The 24745-nt window shown below is 41.5% G+C and overlaps 1 protein-coding gene and 1 pseudogene across 3 annotated transcripts in view; both read right to left on the bottom strand.

Moving 5' to 3' along the window:
• The window catches only part of man2a1 (mannosidase, alpha, class 2A, member 1), a 198463-nt gene that overhangs the window by 21593 nt on the left and 152125 nt on the right, over window positions 1-24745 (bottom strand). For 2 of the 3 annotated variants that reach the window (XM_067982942.1, XM_067982941.1), the window contains exons 17-18: window positions 15931-16064; window positions 1806-1947 (exon numbers count right to left, since the gene is read on the bottom strand). In XM_067982942.1, the coding sequence (XP_067839043.1) occupies window positions 1806-1947; window positions 15931-16064 (276 nt within the window). Of the gene's footprint in view, window positions 1-1805; window positions 1948-3420; window positions 3667-15930; window positions 16065-24745 lie in introns of those variants that run through there. The other variant, XM_067982943.1, reaches the window with a different exon arrangement.
• Window positions 4906-14901, bottom strand: LOC137320373 (cytochrome b-like; annotated as a pseudogene).

Raw genomic sequence — 24745 nt, 5'->3', positions numbered from 1 at the left:
TCCCAGGGCCAGGTGTCACCTCATGGGTGGAAAGAAGTCCAGCCTCGCCAGAGGTGCAATCCAATCAATGAGGACATGGAACACTTTGGTCAAGTATCACTGAGGGAGTACTGCATTGTCACAGGGGCCTGTGGTTCAGGTAGACATTAAAGATTCCATGGTGGTATTCATGGAGTTCTAGTCGTGCCCTGACTAGTATTCTTCTCTCAACCACCAATCCACCAAAAACAAATTAACTTAACTGGGAAAGTAAGCTGTGGTGGAGGACACAAAGAGGCTGCAAAGGGATATAGACAGGTTAAGTGAGTGGGCAAGAAGGTGGCAGATGGAGTATAATGTGGGGAAATGTGAGGTTATTCACTTTGGTAGGAAGAATAGAAAAACAGAATATTTTTTAAATGGTGAGAAACTTGTAAATGATGGTGTTCAGAGACACTTGGCTGTCCTTGTACAAGAAACACAAAAAGTTAGCATGCAGGAACAGCAAGCAATTAGGAAAGCAAATGGCATATTGGCCTTTATTGCAAGGGAGTTGGAGTATTAGGGTAAGGAAGTCTTACTACAATTGTACATGGCTTTGGTGAGATGTCACCTGGAACACTGCGTACAATTTTGGTCTCCTTATCTAAGGAAGAATATACTTGCCTTAGAGGGGGTGCAACGAAGGTTCACTAGATTAATTCCCGGGATGAGAGGGTTGTCCTATGAGGAGAGGTTGAGTAGAATGGGCCTATACTCTCTGGAGTTTAGAAGAATGAGAGGTGATCTCATTGAAACATATAAGATTCTGAGGGGGCTTGACAGAGTAGATGCTGAGAGATTGTTTCCCCTGGCTGGAGAGTCTAGAACTAGGGGGTATAGTTGCAGGATAAGGGGTCGGCCATTTAAGACTGAGATGAGGAGGAATTTCTTCAGAGGGTTGTGAATCTTTGGAATTCTCTACCCCAGAGGGCTGTGGATGCTGAGTCGTTGAGTATATTCAAGGCTGAGAAATATAGATTTTTAAACGCTAGGGGCATCAAGGTATATAGGGATCGGGCAGGAAAATGGAGTTGAGGTCGAAGATCAGCCATGATCTGATTGGATGGCAGAGCAGGCTCGAGGGGCCATGTGGCCTACTCCTGCTCCTATTTCTTATGTTCTTATAACTGATCATTCATCTCATTACTGTTTGTGGGATCTTGCTGTGTTCAAAATGATTGCCACGTTAACTTACATAACAACTGCAACACTTTAATTGTGATTAATTTTATGTGAAGTGCTTTGGAAAATTCTGAGACACAATAAGGTAATATAAATGCAAGCTCTTTCTCAGCAAGGTGAGAAATCTCTGCTAAGTGAGTACCCAAGTCTTGGAATGGACCTCTGACTCAGAGCCAAAAGTGCTACCGACTGAGGCAACAGATATTCACCTAATCTAAAACTGCAAAGTACCGTTCTAATCTGATGACCAGTTTGTGCAAGTTTAACATAAAGTAAACAATAACACAACCTGACCACATTATACAATAACACTTTTGCATCTGTGACTAAATGGAATGGCAAGCTACCAAATATTCACGGTACACATTTTTTCATTGAATTGCAGCTGATTTTGGTATGATGAAAAAAGGATTTTTGCATAGAATATGAAATTTAAAACTGCTAAGATACATTATACATGCTTGCACATAAAAAATTTAAGATTTCAATCCATGCAATTACTTAGATGGAGGAATGTGTTTACAGATCTAATTACATAATACATGGTTGCAAATCTTGTGATCACCTTTTATCTAGAGGAAAGAAATATAAATAATGCATACCACTCTTTAGGCTGGCGACTCCCAAGGACTGAGCAGAGTGCAGAGTCAAACGAACATCATTGTCCTGAATGTACGCAGTTGTCGTCAGAGGATAAAAATTAGCTTGAAGAGGCAATTTGCTCAAAGTCTGCCTTGGCTGAATCTGGGGTCATAAATTGAACCTAGTCAGCTTTAAGTACATCTATTTTTTAAATCAGTTAACAATTAGCATGAATAATTTCCTTTACATGTAGTTTTCCCAGGAAAAGTCCAGAGGGAGAGGTTAGTAGATACACTAACAGCAGTGATATAGACAGGCATTTGTTTAAGTGAAAACTGAAAGGTAGGAACTGAACATTTAGTCATGGCTACAACTTTGTCACAGAGTGAAAATTCAGTTTCTGTTGCAGCTGAAGGGCAATTAGGGATGGGCAATAAATGCCGGCCTTGCCAGCGACGCCCACATCCCATGAACGAATAAAAAAAAAAGCTGAAGCAAAATGAGGTTCTCATCTTTCTTATCCACAAGTACAGTAAACCCTTGATAGGAAACCACAATGCTTATTATCCCAGAAGAGTAAAGGACATTTTTGCTGGGAATTTCCATGGGGAATTCCTACACTTCGCTCTCTTTCTTACAAATGCAAAACAATCTTAAAATGTATATTTTAGTTCCCATCCTGCTCTGCCGCTGCAATTTACACTTGTAAACGGGGTTTATCCCGAACTTTCATTGAAGTTACAGCAGCAATCAGAAGTAGAAAGGGTAAATTATTCTAATTGTAACAACTATTGTTTAATCTTTCCTACATTTATACCAAGCTTGGAGCTGTCAATTGTTAGTTTGTTGTAACTTGCTTCTCCATGGTCTGCTGCAGCTATTGAGAAAATGGAAATAAGAACTGGCAGGACCAGGGTTGGGAGTCAATCACTTGGGAAGAATGACTCAATAGACATGGTAGATACAATTTTCCCAGTAAATTTGCCTCAGTAAGACATTTAACCGAGAAGTGTTACAGAGAAATATTACAGGAAGGGTGTATTGGCACAATATATACACAGACTTTTAGTATATTGGCAGACCTCCTGTGGTATTGCTCATGGTGAGTTGGAAGAGTTGCTCTTTGGAAATAATAGGAGTGTTATACAATAACATCATGGCCATCAATTTATTGTACTGAATAAGTCAAATTCCATTTTTATTACATGGTATTCTAGAATTTGGGGATCTAATTCTGCAATTCTGATCATTATTCTGTGAAATTGTACTATATGATCTATATATATATATATATATATATATAAAAACATTATTTTATCATTTACCATTTTTAAAACTGAGGATACAATGGTATATAAGATGTATCAATTGGAGGTAGGTAGCTGGAATTTAGCAGCACTGGGGAGGGGTTGGTGGGGTTTGCTACACTGGGGAATGGTCCGGGGCCTTAGTAGAAAGGGGGAAATGGTCCTGAAGTTTGGCTGTACTGGGGTGAGAGTGCTGGTGTTTGACATTTTCTAACCATGAACAAATCACAGCTTTTCTGAGAAGCTTTCAAAATTCAATTTATTGGTTTTATTTAGAAGGCAGAAGACACAGGCCAAATTTCTACCCCCCAACACTTTTTTTCTGCCAATATCCCCTCCATCCAGTCAGTGACCTGAATGAAGATAAAGTTGTTGGTTGGTCATTTAAAGCTCTTCCAATCTAAAGGCGCAGCCCAGCAGCTCCTAACACTCAGTTTCTATGGGAATTCTTCAAAGCAGGTGTTCACCCAGCATCAACCTTGCACAAAAATGTGGAAGACATTGTGACATCACTTCTGTGTCATTTAAATGTTCCTGCCTGTTTGAACAGGAGCTTTCCGTGGCCGATTGTTCCCTTGAAATGCACACCATGCAGAAAAGGAGTAAAGAAATATACAAAATCACAGAGAAGTTAGAACATGGAAACAGGCCGTTTGGCCCAACCAGTGTCTGCATTTACCTCCCGCACAAGCAAATAGTCTTAATCACATTTACCCTGTTTCCATATCCCTTCAACCCTTATCCTTCATCCACCTATCCAATTTAATTTGAATGTTGAGATAGTTATTGTTTCAACCATTAACCCTGGAAGTGAATTCCAGTCTCACAATGCTTTGTATAAACAAGTTTCTCCTACTCTCTGTTCTAAATCTCTTACATTTAATCTTATATATATGGCCCCTCATTCTAGATCCTTCAACTACTAGAAGCAGTCGGTTCTACCTACCCTTACCATCCTTTCATAATTTTGAACACTTTCTATCGTATCACACAAGATCTGCATTGTTTTAATGAGACAGCTCCAATTTTTCAAGTCTTTCTTCATATTTGTATTTCTTCATACCAGACAGTGAATCTGCCTTGTACCCTCTCTAAAGCCTCAGTATCTTTCCCATAGTGTGGAGTTCAATACTGTACACACTAATTTAACTGAGGTCTTATTAAGATTTTATATAGGCTCATCATTACCTCTTGCTTTTTATATTTTATACATCTTGTGATAAAACTAGAATTCCATTAGCTTGTTTTATCAACCTGAGGTGCTGCCTTTATGTCCTGTGAACCCATACCCCCAAATCCATGTGCTCTTCCACAGCTTCGAGCCTACTTCTATTCAGTGTAGTTAACTGCTGTTTCTTTTAAACCAAAATGCCTCACCTCACACTTAATGACATTGAATTCCATCTGCCACTTTTTAGCTCATTTCCCTATCTTATCAAAATTCCGTTACAGCTTACTTTGGTCTTCTAAAGAATCAGCTATACCTCCTACTTTGGTATCTTCAGCAAATTTCTCCTGATTGAATGGCAGAACTCCTTCTAGGCCTATATGCAAATATTTGAAATACAGTGTGAACATAAGTTGTCCCACAACTGATCCTGTAGGACACTACTATCCACTTCCAACTACTCTTTTAAAAAAAACTGTCCTTAACTCCTACTCTCTATTTTCTCCCTTCTAAACAATTTGCTATCCTCTCCCTACTTGCATACTACTTAAATAAAAACAGAAAATGCTGGAAATACTCAGCAGGTCAGGCAGCATCTGTGAAGAGAGGACGGAGGCGTTAAAATTTCAGGTCTATGACCCTTTGTCAGAACCCTGCTTTTATTTTAAAGTTTAGTTGAAACCAACTCAAATTCATTGGATAGTCTGTAGTCATATCATTTTCAAAAACACACAATACTGTCATGGACAGAGACATAACTTGACTTTTCTACTGAGAAAAATAAATAAAAAGGAACATAGGAACAGGAGTAAACCATTCAGCCCCTCTGTACCTCAACTCCACTTACTCGCCTTTGCTTCATATCCCTCTATACCCTTACCTAACAAAAGTTTATTGATTTCAGTCTTGAAAATTTCAATTGACCCAGCATCTTTATGAGTTCTCTAACCAGCCCATGCAATATTTGGGTGCCCAACAGCCCAAACGTATACCTAGGTTCCAGTTCAAAGGATTTGCAATATTGTGGCTAATGAGCTGCTGGAAATGGGGACGAAATGCCAATCTGATCACAATGTTATTCTATGGTTTGTCATTAAATAACATGGTCTTATTCCTTGGGTTGAAAAACATAGTGAACACAATATGATTATTCACCAAGTTACTTCAGCTATCATGTACAGTTTCATGCTACTCAATCTGTGTCAAAATACTATTTTAACTCAATAATTAGGAAATATTTTCCAAGTGTCTTTTGTTATTCTGTTACTCTAGAACAGATTTATATATTTTTTTTGCATAATTGATTTTTGTGTCAAAATAATCAGGAAATCATAAATTGTTCCCCATTACAAAGTAACATTCAATAAATTGTTACACCTTTATCCACCATATTGGAAGCTGCTAAGTAATAAATTCAATTAAAACCATTTGGGCCCTTATATCCCCAAATATAATTCTTTCTGACAGTTTGTCACACAGCCAATTAAAAATTTTGTTCTATGCCTGAAAAGCAGGTATTACTAATAGGAAAAGGAAGAGGCAAAGGGAGTGGAGAAGAAAAAACATCCATTCCAAATCACTATTCAGTGACCGAATTGAAAGTGGGTGGACATTGGTAGAGATCTGGACTGGGCTTAGTTGTGATGCCACCCACTGCTGAAAACCCTCCAATAGTCTCACCAGACTTACACATGAGCAAGGGCAAGATGCTGGGAAGGGGCCTGGAGCAGTAATGTGTTTTTGCTTAGTTTTGATTTGGCCAGAGGTCTTTGGCAGTGAGACCTTTTTTGCAGTAAAAGAGTTGGGGCAGGGTTTGTCAAGGCGGAGGTCGGGGGGTGGGTGCAGCAAGATTTTTTTAAAATAAAATTAGAACCCTGAAGGGAGCAGGTATGATGGCCTTTAGGATCGGATGGGCTAGGAGTGGGCCCCAAATTTGTTTTAAAGTTGGGGCAGGGGTAGAAAGGCCAGAATGGTAGGTGGAATTTTTTTGAAGAGGGATTTAAAAGTGGGGGCGGGGTGGGGAAGAGAACGGGCAGCAGGGCCTAAAGAGTCCCAGAGTTAAAAGAGGTGGAGAGGTGGCCACAAGCATCGGGAAAAAGGGGAGGAATCTAAGGCAGTGAGAGGCTGAGAGGAAAAGCCAGTTGATTGCATGGAAGCATAGCTGGCAAATGTAGATAGTGGGTGGCCGAGAGAAGTGACAAACAGAAGTGGAGGACAGCCAGAGTGAGATGTGAGTGGAACAGGTGATCGAGGGGAAGGCCAAAGTGATTGGAGTATGGCGAAGAAAGTGCAAAAATATTTTAGAAGCCTTTGAGGAGTCGTGAGTGAATGGAAAGCAGGACAGGGCGGCCTAGAAGGGAGAAAAAATTAAAACTATTAAATATTTAAAATATAAAAAGTGAAGAAATTTTTTTTATAGTTGCCATTCTGTGTTGGTGACAAAGCACAGTAAAAGCATTTGAGTCACAGATGCCGAGTTGCTGTTCACCAACACAATCACATTACATTTATGTCTTTATTTAGTACACACCATGTGTAAAGCCATTTGGACTGTATTGTCCTCCATCCACTGAAAATGTGGCAAGGTGGCGCTTCCACCCTCCCATGTAACGCCACCAGAAGCCCAATGCATTTCCCTACAGAGAGCCTCATTTGATATAGAGGGTGGGTTTTCAGTGCTGTTCTCATTCCTAAGCAGTTTACCACTGCTGGGATGGCCGAAGGCAATTAAATTGAGGAAGACCGCGCCAATAGAGGGTCTGAAAAGGAAGAAAGAGGAGCAGTATCAAAGTCTTCATCTATGGCAAAAACCCCTAGATTTTCCAACACCTCTACGGATGTTCTTTTAGCAGAGGTGAAGGTAAAGAGAGAACAGCTCTTTGGTATCACAGAAGAGGATAGCGCATGTAGTAAGGAGGAAGATGGTTCAGGCAGTCATTGCCGCCTAAATACCCAAGAATGGCAGGACAGTGCCAGAAATGGTATAATAACCTCCCAAGGTTGGCTAAGGTAAGTGAAATCACAAATACTTATGCACAACCTGTTAGAATACTGGAGGCATGTCTCACCCCCATACCTAACATATTCTCATAAAGTAAATGATTAGAAGAATGCAACAATTATTTTCACAAGACACCTTATGCCCCATACAAACATCTCCTTTCTCACTATTCCATTGTGCTTTATTCCAGTCTAGTAACGTTAGACTCAAAAGAGAAGAGATTTCTGCATAGTCGGCACATGAAAGCATTCTCACTATAGCTGCAGATACCTGGGTGAAATTAAATGTTATGTCAATCAGGTGCCTTTCTCGATCTGTAATCTCCTTGCAAAGGAAAAGGTTGTCCATAATCAGTGGAAAAGAAGTGTCATACGAAGAGGAAGTGCAACCATCTGACCACTTAGTGCCTATGAGGAGGAGGCATTTCAACTCAGGAGACACACTGGAAAGATGGTGGGAGATGGAGAAGTTGGAGGTGAGCTGTCAGGAACAGGTTGGCAATGGAAGGGATTGTTTATAATAGTGATTGGTTACAATCTCCAGATTTTTTATCTTAATTCAGCCACCAGACCCCACATTCTGAATATCCTCCCTAAACCCTTCCACCTCCCTCTTCTTCTTTAAGGCTCTCATTAAAACCCACCACTTTGATCAATCTTCCTAATATTTCCTTCTTTGGCTTGGCACTTTTATTTTCTTATGCCATACTATGTTTTTCTAACTTAAAGATGCTATAAATGTAAGTTATTGTTTTTGTAAATTATAATGTTTCCCATCATTGCTCTGTTACTTCATCAAAGTAACATGTGAGAGTCTATCCTCTTTAAAGAATTCCTTTTGTTACTCTCCTCGGTGATGCTCAGCCAGAAGATGACTGGTCTGAAAAGCAGCCTGGCACCTCCATAGCAACTACTTCTGTACCAGCCTCATCCACTTCATCACGATACCTTACTTACTTGAGCAACAGATCAGATACATCAACTTTGGGAATGTTTAATTAGCAAGGCAGAGGGAATATCACCAAGAGAAGCAGTGAGCACAAGTGAGCAGGAGGGAAAGGAAAACCAAGCCGTGCCTCACCGGAGGGTGGAGAAACGACTGCCCTCTGCTGAGAAGCCATGGGACCCTGATCATACGAGCACAGTTTTCAAGAGAAAAATGATAAAGGGTCTCATATGCAGGCAGTGGAGACTGCCTCCATGCATGGCGGAAATGGTGGCTAAGTTGGAGGAGTCCACCAATCACTTCTGCAACACTACGCAGGAGGTATGCCAGATCATGCATAACATTCTGCAGATTTTGGCAATTTTGAATAAATGTGACATGATGTAAGGAGGAAATTCTAAGGACAGTAATGGCTTCCAAAGTGGCAGTTATGACTGCTTCAATAGATGCTATGTGTAAGGAGTCTTACAACACCAGGTTATAGTCCAACAGCTTTATTTGAAATCACAAGCTTTCGGAGCTTTCCTCCTTCGTCAGGTGAGTGTAGGATTCCATAAAGGCACAGCATATACAGTCAGAGAACAATGCCTGGTGATTACAGATAATCTTTCCAACTGCCCGTTATCACACCGCGGCAGAGATATAATCAAAGCAATCAAAGGAGTGGATGGTGTTCAGACAGAGAAACATTACATACAAGACTACTGAATACACAAGCGGTCAGAACACAAAGACAGAGAGAGAGAGAGAGAGAGAGAGAGAGACACCCGAAAGGCAGAGAAAGAAAGAGAATGACCAGTTGTATTAAAAACAGATAACTTTTTTTCGCTGGTGGGGTTACATGTAGCGTGACATGAACCCAAGATCCCGGTTGAGGCCGTCCTCATGGGTGCGGAACTTGGCTATCAATTTCTGCTCGACGATTTTGCGTTGTCGTGTGTCTCGAAGGCCGCCTTGGAGAACACTTACCCGAAGATCGGAGGCTGAATGTCCTTAACTGCTGAAGTGTTCCCTGACTGGGAGGGAACCCTCCTGTCTGGTGATTGTTGCGTGGTGTCCGTTCATCTGTTGTCGCAGTGTCTGCATGGTCTTGCTGATGTACCATGCTCCGGGGCATCCATTCCCGCAACGTATGAGGTAGACAACGTTGGCCGAGTCGCAGGAGTATGAACCATGTACCTGGTTGGTGGTGTCCTCTCGTGTGATGGTGGTATCTGTGTGGATGATCTGGCATGTGTTGCAGAGGTTGCCGTGGCAGGGTCGTGTGGTGTCGTGGACGCTGTTCACCTGAAAGCTGGGTAATTTGCTGCAAACGATGGTCTGTTTGAGGTTAGACGGCTGTTTGAAGGCGAGTAGTGGAGGCGTGGAGATGGCCTTAGCGAGGTGTTGGTAGTCATCGATGACATGTTGAAGGCTGCAAAGAACATGGCGTAGTTTCTCCGCTCCGGGGAAGTACTGGACGACGAAGGGTACTCTGTTGGTTGTGTCCCGTGTTTGTCTTCTGAGGAGGTCTATGCGATTTTTCGCTGTGGCCCGCCGGAATTGTCGATCGACGAGTCGAGAGTCATATCCCGTTCTTACGAGGGCGTCTTTCAGCGTCTGTAGGTGTCCATCGCGTTCCTCCTCGTCAGAGCAGATCCTGTGTATTCGCAGGGCCTGTCCATAGGGGATGGCCTCTTTGACGTGGTTAGGGTGGAAGCTGCAAAAGTGGAGCATCGTGAGGTTGTCTGTGGGCTTGCGGTAGAGTGAAGTGCTGAGGTGCCCGTCTTTAATGGAGATTCGTGTGTCCAAGAATGAAACCGATTCTGAGGAGTAGTCCATGGTGACTGGCACCTCAGCACCTCACTCTACCGCAAGCCTACGGACAACCTCACGATGCTCCACTTTTCCAGCTTCCACCCTAACCACGTCAAAGAGGCCATCCCCTATGGACAGGCCCTGCGAATACACAGGATCTGCCCAGACTAGGAGGAACGCGATGGACACCTAAAGACGCTGAAGGACGCCCTCGTAAGAACGGGATATGACGCTCGACTCGTCGATCGACAGTTCCGACGGGCCACATCGAAAAATCGCATAGACCTCCTCGGAAGACAAACACGGGACACAACCAACAGAGTACCCTTCGTCGTCCAGTACTTCCCCGGAGCGGAGAAACAACGCCATGTTTTTTGCAGCCTGCAACATGTCATCAATGACGACGAACACCTTGCTAAGGCCATCCCCACGCCTCCACTACTCGCCTTCAAACAGCCACCTAACCTCAGACCATCGTTCGCAGCAAATTACCCAGCTTTCAGGAGAACAGCGTCCACTACACCACACAACCCTGCCACGGCAACCTCTGCAAGACATGCCAGATCATCCACACAGATAACACCATCACACGAGAGGACACCACCCACCAGGTACATGGTTCATACTTCTGCGACTTGGCCAACGTTGTCTACCTCATACGTTGCAGGAAAGGATGCCCCGGAGCATGGTACGTCGGCGAGACCATGCAGACACTGCGACAACGGATGAACGGACACCGCACAACAATCGCCAGACAGGAGGGTTCCCTCCCAGTCGGGGAACACTTCAGCAGTTAAGGACATTCAGCCTCCGATCTTCGGGTAAGTGGTCTCCAAGGCGGCCTTCGAGACACACAACAACGCAAAATCGTCGAGCAGAAATTGATAGCCAAGTTCCGCACCCATGAGGACGGCCTCAACCGGGATCTTGGGTTCATGTCACGCTACATGTAACCCCACCAGCGAAAAAAATTTATCTGTTTTTAATACAACTGGTCATTCTCTCTCTTTCTCTGCCTTTCGGGTGTCTCTCTCTCTCTCTCTCTCTGTCTTTGTGTTCTGACCGCTTGTGTATTCAGTAGTCTTGTATGTAATGTTTCTCTGTCTGAACACCATCCACTCCTTTGATTGCTTTGATTATATCTCTGCCGAGGTGTGATAATGGGCAGTTGGAAAGATTATCTGTAATCACCAGGCATTGTTCTCTGACTATATATGCTGTGCCTTTATGGAATCCTACACTCACCTGACGAAGGAGGAAAGCTCCGAAAGCTTGTGATTTCAAATAAAGCTGTTGGACTATAACCTGGTGTTGTAAGACTCCTTACATTTGTCCACCCCAGTCCATCACCGGCATCTCCACATCAGATGCTATGTGGGACAACCTTAAGACGATTTCAAGACTAATTGGGACTATGAGGTCTGTTCTCATGCAAACTATTGGCACTACAGATCCCATGCTCAACATCAGTGGAGCAACAGATGTCTCTGTCTCTAGGACAATGGCAATGAGGTTACATCCTTCCAGCCCCCTCTAATACCAACACATGAAAAAGTTACAGGTCTGGGTCCAATACCTCTTCCATTCACAACAGAAAAGAAACCAGAAGTGGGTCCTTCAAGGACGTCAATATCACTGTAATGAGTGTCACCTCAATCCATGAAGGCTTCAATGGCCTCACAATGACATTAAAAAATAATTCTTGGGATGTAGGCATTGCTAGCAAGCTGGTGTTTATTGCCCATCCCTAGTTGCCCTCGAGAAGGTGAAGATGGGCTGCTGTCATTATTTTGATAGTAAAGAGAAATGGGAAGAAGAGAGACAAAACGCATTGGGCCAGATTTTGCTGTGAGCGGCAGTTAGACTTGAACTTGCCCATAGACTTTTTATGAACTTTTGCATGACAACTTCCTCTAAATTAGAGAGTCAAAAAGAATGGCACCCACTACAGCGTATCTGAGACCTGAATGAACAGGGCAAGCAACTGTCTATCCCCTTAACCAATCAGACTGAAGCATGTTAATAAGCCACACAGAGACTGAACCAGGAAGTGTAAATTAGAATAGTAAATTCAATGTCAAATCAGGTACAAAAAGCGAAATAAAGAGGGTGAGAAATATTGAATTAAGAGACAGATAAAAGAGACAGAAAGAAAAAGTAAAAAAATAAAAATTTATTTAAACTTTTTTTTAAAAAGAGTCCAACAATAATTAAAATCTGAAGGAATGAGACTCCACACTTGTTAAAGTTAATTTTCAGTGCCAGAGAGGGTGTTTGCTAGTCATTAAGACTTACTACGCCATTAAAAGAGTACTTACATCAGAATTGACAAGCCCTAACTTTTTCTGGCGAGTTTAGTCCATATGTACGGCGTCAGTGCAGCATCTTCACGCTGTTCCATTCATTTGAATGGGGAGCCAGCCTGCGAGATGCCGTTCTCACGAAGCTTATGGAGGAACAGCGTATCTTGTTCAGCAACTTCCGGATTTCCGCGTTTAACTGCGCATGGGCAGTCATTGGAAGTTGATCGATTTGAACAGAAATAACAGTGAGTGCTGTTAGCCTTGCCGTTATTTTCACAGCAAAATCCGACCCAATCTATTATTGAAATAAAGAACTAAAACACCAAGCAATGGGAATTTAAAAAACCTTTATTTGCAATTCATATTTTTGGGAGGGGTGCTGTTTTTTCTGTTGCTCATTGGAACCTGTCTTATGGAGGACTAGGAGGTGAAATATAGTTACGCTGGCGATAAGAAAGGGGAGAAGGAAGTGGAAGGCAAAGAAGCGTGTTAAAGTGGCGTTGTCTACTAAGAAACCGCCTCAAACTCACTGCACTAGTGTGTTTCCAATATAAGGGATATGAGGTTAGTAATGACTGTGGTGCCTCAGAAAGATATTTGTCCTCAAGTGAGGACATAACCTACAAAGGCTGTGGCTGTAAGTAAAAGTAATAGGATTACTCCAATATTTCATGTCTCCTTAAAAAGATACAAGCCGTGGATGGATTTCTCTGCCACTCTGACAAACTAGATAGACTAACTTTTCATGCAACATTAACATTGTATTTGTTGATTTTGTGCTGAAGCCTGTACTTTTGCTTTCCTGATCAATATTTTGCCTTTAAAGCAGAGCTAAAACAAAAGATAAATGCAAGATAATCTTGTTTATCACAAGCTGAGTTTAGGCCATCAACGAGATGCCTTCAATTTAGATTATTTTAAAAAACAGATGTCACTCTGTTATGCTGCCTTCTTCTTGGAGCTTGTAAGTAGCTACGGGTGTAAGATTTGCAATACAGTTATATTCTGTGATGTACAGGGAAGTCTTTTTTCTATTATCATCTGTTTGTTTATTAAAATACTTTTAGGCAACCTGGTGGAAAAGAATCATAGTACATTTCAAAATGCACCAAAAAAGTATCCAAACTAAAAATTTCCTGAGGGAGCAGCTGGCCCCCAGACCAGCATCCCACCCACTCTCTGATTAAATAGAAAATTCTGCACCACTGGAGCTTAATTCCCAATTCAAAAAACTTCAAAATCTACCACAGCAAAAATTAAACTTTTGCGTGTTTTAGTCCCCACCCCCATCCCCCAACTATATAACACAACTGATTGAATAGTAGATTTTTTTTATGATGATAGAGATTTTGTTTTATGCAGCGAATTGTTTCGATCTGGAATGTACTGCCTGAAAGGGTGGTGGAAGCAGATTTAATAGTAACTTTCAAAAGGGAATTGGATATATACTTGGAAAGAAAAAATGTGCAGAGATATGGGGAAAGAGCAGAGGAATGGGACTAATTGGATAGCTCATTCAAACAGCTGGCACAGGCATGATTGGCTGAATGGCCTTCTTCTGCACTGTAACATTCTATGATTCTATATAGCTGCAGGTTAGGTCATGACCCGTTACACTCCCACTGTAACTAATTCTTTTCATATGCCATACATGAGGCTAGCAATAAAAATCTCAAAATTCAATGCAATCATCGAATCACTGCCTGAGGGGGTGATGGAGGCAGGTTCAATCGTGGCTTCCAAAAGGAAATTGGATAAGTACTTGAAGGGAAAAAATTTGCAGGGCTACGAGGAAAGGGCAGGGCAGTGGAACTGGCTGGATTGGTATTGCAGGGAGCCGGCACAAACTTGATGGGCTGTATGGCCTTCTTCCGTGCTGTAATCATTCTATGATTCTATACTTCCATCTCCGTAACATCACCCGTCTCCGCCCCTGCCTCAGCTCATCGGCTGCTGAAACCCTCATGCCTTTGTTACCTCCAGATGGGGCTATTCCAATGGTCTCCTGCCTGGCCTCCCATCTTCCACCCTCCATAAACTTGAGCTCGTCCAAAACTCTACTGTCCGTATCCTAACTTGCACCAAGTCCCGTTCTCCCATCACCCCTGTGCTTGCTGACCTACATTGGCTCCTGGTCCGGGAACACCTAGATTTTAAAATTCTCATCCTTGTTTTCAAATCCCTCTATGGCCTCACCCCTCCCTAACTCTGTAACCTCCTCCAGCCCTACAACCCTCCCAGATTTCTGCGCTCCTCCTCTTGCCTCTTGCGCATCTCCGATTTTAATCGCTCCACTATTGGCAGCCATGCCTTCAGCTGTCTAGGCACTAAGTTCTGGAATTCCCTCCCTAAACTCTCCGCCTCTCTACCTCTCTCTTCTCCTTTAAGATGCTTCTTAAAACGTACCTCTTTGATCAAGCTTTTGGTCACCTGTCCTAATACCTCCTTAAGTGGCTCGGTGTGAAATTTTGCTTGACAACGCTCCAGTGAAGTGCTTTTGGACGTTTTACTACGTTAAAGGCGCTATATAAATGCAAGTTGTTATTGTTGCAGCTCACCAACCTTACTTACCACGCTTCGTGTGTTTACATACATGCACTCTAAACCTATCTTAGACCTTCTTGCATTCTTTCTTAGTCTGATCTCACCTAATACTGTACTATTTCTTTCTCTAGTGCTATCTGTGTCTCCCAATCCTTTTTGCACCTTCTTTCTCCTTTCTAATGCAACATCCCCCCGCCACGCTAGATTAAAAAAAAATTCAACTCAGTCATCTTGAAGCAGTGGCCTTGGTCATCGGCTTTTATTCGGGGCTGTTTATTCAGTTGTATGTTGCTTTTTGAATTGTCGGCTTTTCTGAAACTGATCATCAGCTTTCCCAAGTTTTGTATGTTAGCATGTATGTTGTAACTGAATGTAAGATCAGTGTATGACACTTGTTCTATACAACAATCACAAACTCAGCCCCACTGGTTGAGGACGAAATGGTTCGACCAAGAATGTGCTATTCTCTCTTTTTCACTGTTGCATATGGAAATGTTGTTGACAACACTCATAGAATACTCCAACAATTGTAATCACTGTCAGTATTTATGCTATGATGTGGAGATGCGCGGTGATGGACTGAGGTGGACAAATGTAAGGAGTCGCACAACACCAGGTTATAGTCCAACAGCTTTATTTGAAATCACAAGCTTTCGGAGCTTTGCTCCTTCATCAGGTCACTTCACCTGACGAAGGAGCAAAGCTCCGAAAGCTTGTGATTTCAAATAAAGCTGTTGGACTATAACCTGGTGTTGTGCGACAGTATTTATGGTGTAATCTGCAAATATTACAGCCAAAATTCCATTAAAAACTAAAGTGAATTTTATTCTAATTTCAATGAAATTAGAATAAAAATTCCGTCACAATTTTACCCTTAAAAGTAGAAGCAAAAATAACGAGTGCTCATTGAAAATTGAAATAAAAACTGCCATCAGATTCCATCATGCCTTGTACCAAGAGTTTGTTGAAAGCAAGCTACAAATCATACTAAGTGAAATTGAAGATTAACCATTACCATAATTTGGGCGAGCTATCCTTAGAGCTTTTTATTTTTGCATATATTTCAAATAGTGTAAGTACCTGGAAATCATTCAGGTCAGTGTAGAATTGATTGTTGCTTTTGACATCTGTGACCAGCCTCATAGCAATTTCTTTATTTATTTCATCCCTAATATCAACAATATTAGAGATTTCCAGTGACAGCCCATCAATTCCTGTATTAGAAAAAAATAGCGATTAGAGTTGAATACACATATTTACAAAACTATAGGGATGGTTCCATGCTCCTGCTCTCAAGAGTGCCGTTTCTCCACGGAGCGCAAAATTATCTTGTAAATGCCATCTTATATGCATCCTTTAGTAGATAACATCTTTCTTTTTAACATTTAATGAAAAACACATCAATTGTTGACCCTTGCCTTGAACAATTTTCTCAAGAGTTCTTCATGCACATTCTGTAAGAAAATTAGCTAACGATAAATTAAACAAATATGCCCTTTAAATTCATCTTCAATTTTAAAATCATAGAATCAGACAGCTCAGAAGGAGGCTATTCGACCCATCATGCCTGTGCTGGCTCTATGAAAGAGCTATGCAATTAGGCCCACTCCCCTGCTCTTTCCCCATAGCCGTTAATTAATTATCTATTTTATAATCATAATTATTTTGATGTTGCATTGCTCTAGCTGTAATCAACACAAGAATATAAGAAAACATGGAACAAGAAAAGGCCATAATCTTTGGCATTTCCAATCCTTTCCAAAAACAGAATATGTATAACCTACTCTATCATAGATTCTGCCCCAGTCTTGCTTGAGGCTTGTTAATTTTAAACTCTATGCCCGAGTTCACAGAATAAATCAAAAAACATGTTTACATCTACATTATTTCTGCTTTTCAATGTTTTAAAGATTAATCCCCCTACTATTATCTGCGCTGATAACAATTTTCCTCCTCATAACCAGACCTCTGCATTTTTAACTTTTTTATATATGATATTGCATTCTATATTATTCAATTAAAAATAAAATTCCTCTCCATGAACTGGAAACGCTATTTTCATAAAAAGTTTGCCAACTGTTGGATTTCCCATTCAGTTAATCACGTGTGAAGGGAAGTGAGCTGGTGGAATACATGCCAGTTCGACACTGAATTTTCTGATGTCGTTATGAGCTGGAGCCATTACCCAAGCCAGCATCCTGCACATGATGGCTTTTAACTGCCTCCTAAGCGACTAAGGACCAGCTGACCAAACCTGCCCTTGCAGAGTACCTGCTGTCCATCCAAGAGCAGCCGAGGCTCATGCTTTGTCTCGGAGTGAACTCAAAGGTGTAACCTGAATCCACACTGTTTGGGCAGCTCCAATAAAACCTCACAGCAGATTGGGGGAAGGAGGGTTTTATTAGTCTTTCACTGGGTTGCCAAATAAACATGATGTACTAATTGCCACCTTTTATTACAGTTTTCTTGAAAATAATTTTCATTTACTTTTTAAAGCTCTTAATACGCAGAATGTTTCTCTGATTTCCATTTAACTTCTAAAATTTTTTTTAAACTAATTTTTTTACCAATTTTTGAAAAGTCAAAAATAAGTACTGAAAATTCCCTGGAAATATTTTCCAATAAAAAAACAAAAAGAGGGTTTCTCCTCATTAATTTAGAGCCCTTAGTCCCAGAATCATCCTTACTGCTCTTCTCTAATCATCTCAAATGCATATCTTTTTGAAGGTGAGTCTCCAAAATTGCAGTGTCATCTTTCAGTTGGTGTGAGAGGATGGGGAAAATCAGATAAAAATCCATTTCGATTTGCACCATGCACAATCTTCCAGCCATCTTAAAGTCATCTGCTTGCTCATCTGGAGTGCGCGTAAAGGGAAACTCATTTTATATTTAAAGCAGCAGAGGAATTTTTTTGGATTATTTTATTTTCATTTTTATCAATGGCTTTTTAGTGCTTTTTGGCACTAGAACATGTAAGAAATGTTCAATTAGAAAGAAAAGTAGCAGGATATTGTATGACAGAATCACCACAAAACTGATCGTATAGCATTTACAGGAGTTCAGCAGAACAGGAAGATCATAAAAGAACAGTGATTAAGAAAAGAAGGTCTTAGAATCAAACTTTCACTGCAGCTCCCTGAGCAACAATACATAGAGCTGAAAGCCAGAGTCCTAGATGGCAAGTCAATGTAAAATTAATTATGGGAATTTTACACCACTCCAAATGCAGTATTTCATAGTTAAAGTGATCCAAGGTGAAGGAAAACATACCAGCGAGATCAGCTGGACATGTGAGATTATCTGGCACGGAGCTGGATTGTCCGCCATTACGCTACCAAATATATTTGCAGGCCCTAGAACACCTAACTATTGACTCTGCCTCTGCAAACTCTGGATCAACACAGGGACAGTTGCAAAGCTCAGCCATTTACTGCAAATGCACCTGCAACCAACATGCAAAATTGGGTTTGCACTACCTGTGGTAATCATTACCATCACCCTCATCTTTTCTGCCTCACCATCTCCTAGGTTATCACAGGAATCATCTGCAGTATCAGCCAATTTGCTGTCCACAGATGTATCAAACAAGTTACATGTGCATTGGTCAACAAGCACAGCACTTTCACCTCTTTTTCCACTGAATAGTACAATAGCATGGCATGGATGCTGACTTTCACTGCACTATAGCATTTTTGAAAATACAGAGTTCATCGATGGCACCCTAATGTCCATTTGGGCAGAAGGCGCTTGCACCTCCTTTAGTAACACAACTTGATCTTCCTCACCTGTGCACTGTGACTCACCCATGGCTACCTCCACTAGCTCACTTATTGCAATCCCAGAATTTGTATAGTTATACTGGTGCTTGCAAAGGTTGGTGAGAAGGATGCAAGGTGTTGAGAGATGCCATCCATTTCTAGGCCACCAGCTGTGCTGGCAGCTAATTCTTCTAGGCCTATAAATTCAGAAAAAGGGAAAATGTTCGAATTCTGGCTCCAAGAAACACTTTAAAATAGAGGTTTCACTGCAGTACACTGCAGGTGTTTGTATACGTGATGAGTGAGTGAGAGTGAGAAAGGTGATAAAATAAGTATAGTATCCAGCTCTGAGCTTATGCTGGGGTGATCTTTATTTTGCTGTACTTCCTTGATGCTATTATAGATGAGCGTACCTGCAGTGGACTCCTCAAAAGGAACCAAGGGCTTGTAATTTCTGGGCCTTGCTCCAATTTGGGTCTGTTCCCCTGTGTTACGTGCCATCTTGCCCTTGCGATTGTTGAAGTAGTCTTGAGGTGTTGCAAATTGAAGGAACACATACACGTGCCCAACCTGCAGCCCATGCTATGTGGCGGTAACTGACCATATGTCATAAACTACAGTCTGTTACAATGATTTCCTGTGTTAAGCCCTAATTAGATGTTTCAATTGTAAGCTGCAGTTTCAATGTGTGCTCTGCTGGGCACACACGGTAAACAATGAAAGAGCTTAAAAGTTGTCCAAGGCCTTGGCATGGGCCAGCAGTAAATGTGTAGCAGGGTGATAACCATCAATTTGCAGCATACATATTTGGGTCCTCTACTTGGGATTTGGTGCTGAGGTGTACCTGTACACTGGTAGATTTCTTGAGATTTGGCACCTTCGTTCACATTGGTTTCCAGATCTTATGGGTACTATGCACAGCACTGAACATGGCTGTCACTTCATTCCAGGCATGCTTCACTGCTGTTGTCTGAGGAGGGTGCCCTGGAGAGCCAACAAAGCAACCTCATCACACCCACCTCATGCAGCAGCCCACAAAAAGGGCATCCAGGTGCTGTGCCAGGCCATCACTTGCCCACAGACTTTGTTTCTTGCCTCCATATTGGTTTTGCAATCTACAGTTCAGCGGAAACTGAGCACTATGTCCACTGCACACCGTTCCCACTGAAATATAATGGGAATTGAAAAATCTAGCCTAATATTCTAAATGCACTCTTATACAATGTCAGAATAATTTGTTGTCACAATCTAAAACCATTTTTTGAGTTGCTAAAGCTTTCAAAACTGTCACTTACTCTGGCTGGCAATTTATTTTGTATTTTACTGGTTACTGCTAATGGAGTCTTACCCTGGCACCTGCTTGATGTACATTTTCACCCAATCCATTTCATGAATCTGGAATCCTGTTAGCCTGTTTCTTCATGGGGAATCCCTCCCAATAGCATGGACAATTTCTAACCAGTCATGTTTTCACAGTTATTCAGCCAAATACTGCAACAACAAGATTTCCCATTCTTGCAAGAAATTGCATTAGAGTCTCTTTCCAGCGAGTATGACTTCAAAACTGTTTATATGGTCAATCACTATAACACAGAATTTGGTTTCAAATACTTGGAAATTCACATGCTACATATGTTGAAGCCCTACAAAAAAATAATTGCAGCAAACTATTTGTGATGGTGATTAAAAATGAAAAACCACAAACTAAGTGGCAAATTAAATTAAAATTAAATTTCAGATGATCAACTCATAGATCATACTTTTGCCACCTGTCACTAAACACAACCATAGAAAATTAAAATATTAATCATTGTCAGGGAGCTCTTTATTGCTAATGAAGATATCATACAAGAATAACCTAACTGTTTAAGATGACGTTTCCAAATTAGAATTAAACTGCAAACTATACAATTTTGATTTGCTGTAAACTTGTAACTTGATTTGACCACATTTAACCCTCATTTCATTCTGAATAAATTTACTTGTCCGGGTATAGTAAAGCTCCAGTGGAGCCACGTACAATTTTACTGGCCATAGCTGCCCTTTGGATTTGATTAGTTTTTACACATTAAATATTGACCTAGTATCTGGTGGCCACATAACTCTTTATACGTTTGACCGTAAGAAAATACTCTTGTCAGCAGAGAATGCAGCTGATATCCAGTTCCAACGGGTAATAAACAACCTTTGGAACTGGATATCGACGGCATGCTCTGCTGGCAGTGTGTTTTCTTGAGGTCAGGTGGCTCCAATCTGGCCTAGGGCTGGTCTGAAGTAGTGGCTTCTTGAAATGAATGAGACCATTTTGGTATGCGGTTGGCTACTCTCTATCAGTGACATGGACGAAGGAAACCTGAAATGGAAGATCTCCATGAAGCCTATTAAAAAAATTTAATAAAAATTTAACAATAAAAGTTCTATTTCTTTTTGGTTTACTGATTGGTCAATATGGGGTACTTTGAATAGGAAGTACTCTAGATATTCCTCGTTTCCCTATAAATGTGTTTTCATCAGTGCTAAGCATTAAGATTTTCTTTGATTACTGGATAAATTAAACATATTATTCAAGTTATTACATTACTAATCAAGATATACAAATGTTTGATATCACAGAGATCAGATATCACAGGTTCAACAATGACACAGGCTGGTTTAGTGTATAGGGATACAGATTGCTTCATTGCGATAGAAAAAACAAACTGGGAGGGACTGTTGCTTTTTTAAAACAAAAAAGAGAACGTGATTCTAGCTGAAATGCTTTGGGTGTGGATAAGGTGGGAATGCTGTGGATAGGGTTGAGAAACTGGAAGGAAGCTAGATAGATGTCTGTTTAAGGCTACCAGGCCTGTACATGGACAGATGCAGTTGTTATGAGTGACTTCAACCTACCAAGGATAGATTGAGAAATCTATAAAGGGTGCATCTGGAGTGTTCCTGGACACAATATTTGATTGTTACATGGAACAACTGAACAAGGAATCCAGGTAATCAGGAGCACTAGTAAACCTGATATCAAGTAACAACTAGGAGATGGTAGAGCTGGTCAAAGTCAGAGAACACCTTAGCAAACAATGATGACAATACGGTGAAGTTTATGGTTAGGTTTCCAATGGAAAAGAGAATGAGTATAATAGATCATTCAACCTTTAGAAAAGCAGATTTTGACAAGATGAGACGTGAGCTTAGGAAAGTAGGAAAATCATGGAAGAAAAGGGGTTAATATTTAGAAATACTATACATAAGAGCCATGATGTGGAGACGCCGGTGATGGACTGGGGTGGACAAATGTAAGGAGTCGCACAACACCAGGTTATAGTCCAACAGCTTTATTTGAAATCACAAGCTTTCGGAGCTTTGCTCCTTCGTCAGAAAGCTTGTGATTTCAAATAAAGCTGTTGGACTATAACCTGGTGTTGTGCGACTCCTTACATTTATATATAAGAGTGCAGAACAGATGTATACCATTAGGGAAAGAGGGTAACAAGGAAAAGACAAATGTGGGCAATAATAGAACTAATGCAAGGAATAAGACAAATCATGTAATAAATGAAAAAAAGATTGTTCCGCAAGTACAAAGCAATGCATAGTATAATAGACAGAGGAGAATATAAAACAAAGTAAAAAGGGTTATGAATTTGGTCAGGAAAGCTAAATAGAAAATTAGGTTAGGATAGCAGAGAATATTAAAAGAAATGTCAAGCATTTCCAAATATATTGGCAGTATGAAGGTGAAAATGGAAACTGTGGGGCATCAAAAGATCTCAATGGTGTCATTATATCAATTTATTAAGCAAAATTATTCTCTGGATATAGGTGACGCTGGCAAGGCCACATTTTCTGTCATTCCCTAGTTATCCTGAGACTGTGGTGTTTAGCCGTCTCCTTGAACTGTTGCACTTGTTGCGGCAATAGTGTTCCCATAAAGGTGTTAGGTAGGGAATTGCAGGATTTTGACCAAGCAGCGATGAAGGAATGGTGGTATATGTTCGAGTCAGGATGGTTTGTGACTTAGAGAGCAACTTGAAGGTGAGGATGTTCCTATGATGCTGCTGCTCTTGTCCTTCTTGCTGGTACAGGTCGCTGGGCTGGGAGGTATTGTTGGAAGTAAGCTTGGAGAGTTGCTGCAGTACATGTTAGCCACAGTGATGCTGGAAGGGGTGGATTTTGCGTTCAGTGACAGGGGCACCAATCAAGTGGACTGCTTTGTCCTAGATGCAGCTGAGCTTCTCAAGTTTTGCTGCAGCTCCTCACATCCAGGCAAGTGATGAACATTCCATTGTACCCCTGACTTGAGCATTGTAGATGGTGCAGAGAGGGGAGGATTGAGGGTTCAGGAGGTGAGCCACTCATCACATATATGTACCCAGCCTTCAAACCTGCTTTTGTCATTACATTATTAATATGGTTGGTCCAGTTAAGTTTCTGGTCGATGGTAACGGGGGAAATTTGGTGACAGTGCTGCCTTTGAAGGTCAGGGGGAGGTATTTGGGCCTTCTCTTGCTGAAGATGGTCATTATCTGGCATTTATGTGACAGTAATGTTACTGAATGATCTTTGGTTAATTTTTCACTCCTCCTCAGCTCTCTGATTCCATTGGGCAACCTCCACCAGTGCCTCAACTCATACTCTGCTCTTTGAATGGCTCCTGGATCCGCTCCCTCTCCACAAGTGACTCTGAACCTGGACACTGGTTTGTGGACAAACTAGTCTGTCTACAAGTCCAATTCATCCCACCACAGGGCTTCAGACTTTAAGTTTCGATTGTGGCTTATCATCTCCTCTTTACAATCATGACAGCTCATCTAATTTCTACCATGCCTATGTAACTTGAATTCCCTTTGTATCTATTCATGTGCATATTTTAGCTGCCTATCTGGACCTGAGCCATATACTTCTATCTCCCCATTTTTTCCTCTTCCCTACCTTTCACAAGGCCATGCCACCTTTCATTTCTTCCCTCTCAAGTACTTTGCCCCCCCAAATCTCTTTCCCAATTCATCAGTATTCCTCTGCCTTTCTAATCTCCTGTTGCTGTCTCAAGCTTGAATTCTCCTTGAAAAAACCCATGGCTACCCTCTATGCCTCTCATGACATTTTTCAAAAGGTTTATTATTGCACCCATTGCTGCCTCCTTATGAGCAGACACCCAAACTACCACCTCCTCTTCTCTCACCAACCATCTTGTCCAGTGCACTCAATGGGAAACTAACCTCACCAACCTTCTAATTTTCCCGTTCACCCCAACCATCACTGCCCCTTTAGATTCTGCCCACAGCTCAAAATTTACTACTCCTCTCCACATTTCCTTCCAGAATGTCTGTTCATTCGCAAACAAGGTCATTGCCATCCACATCTCATTGCGGATGATTATATTGACATTCTGACTTAAACTTGGCTCATGGGTGCCATCACCTTGCCCTTACCAATGCCTCTCTGCATAGCTTACACTTTCCACCACTTGCCCTGCTCAAACTGCTACAGTAGCAGCATGATCCTTATCCCCAAGTCACACCTTGGCCTCTCCCTCTACTCCTCTGGTACCTTTGCCTCCTTTGAACACCTCACACTGTTCCACACTGATACCTCTCCTTTAAAATCCTCATTATCTACTGCCCTCCAAGCTGCAACCTGAATTTCTCCCCAAGATATCCTCCCTCCTTTTCTCTCTCGGCATCTACACTGAGGAACTCCTCATCCTTGGTGACTTCAATCTTAATCTCAGTTCCCCTTGCCCCATCCCCTCTGAATTCACCATCCCCCTGACCTTCCTAAACTTTTCCCTCCACGTAAACTCTCCTACCCATATTCATGAAAAGCCCTTTGACTTTGTTATGGTCTTGATCACTGTTGAGGTCATCTCCGACTATGTCCTTGTATCCCTCAACGTCCACACACCCCTTCCAACTTCCTTCTGAATCTGTCCCTATTACATTGCAGTTCAGTGAAACTAATAGCGGTCGTGAATAAAATATTAGAAAGCATTCTGAAAGAGGATAAGGAAACAAACACCTAGGTAATTATGGTAAAGTAAGAGGAAGTCAGGAAGTCACGATGGAGTTATGGGAGGCAGCTCTTGTCTAATAAATTTACTGAAGTTTTTCAAGGAAATGAAGGATCTTGTTCACAATGGGAATTTT

Source organism: Heptranchias perlo, chromosome 4, assembly GCF_035084215.1.
Source record: "Heptranchias perlo isolate sHepPer1 chromosome 4, sHepPer1.hap1, whole genome shotgun sequence".
Taxonomy (NCBI): Eukaryota; Metazoa; Chordata; class Chondrichthyes; order Hexanchiformes; family Hexanchidae; genus Heptranchias; species Heptranchias perlo.
Note: the sequence above shows the minus strand (reverse complement) of the source record. Positions and strands in the feature narration are given on the sequence as shown.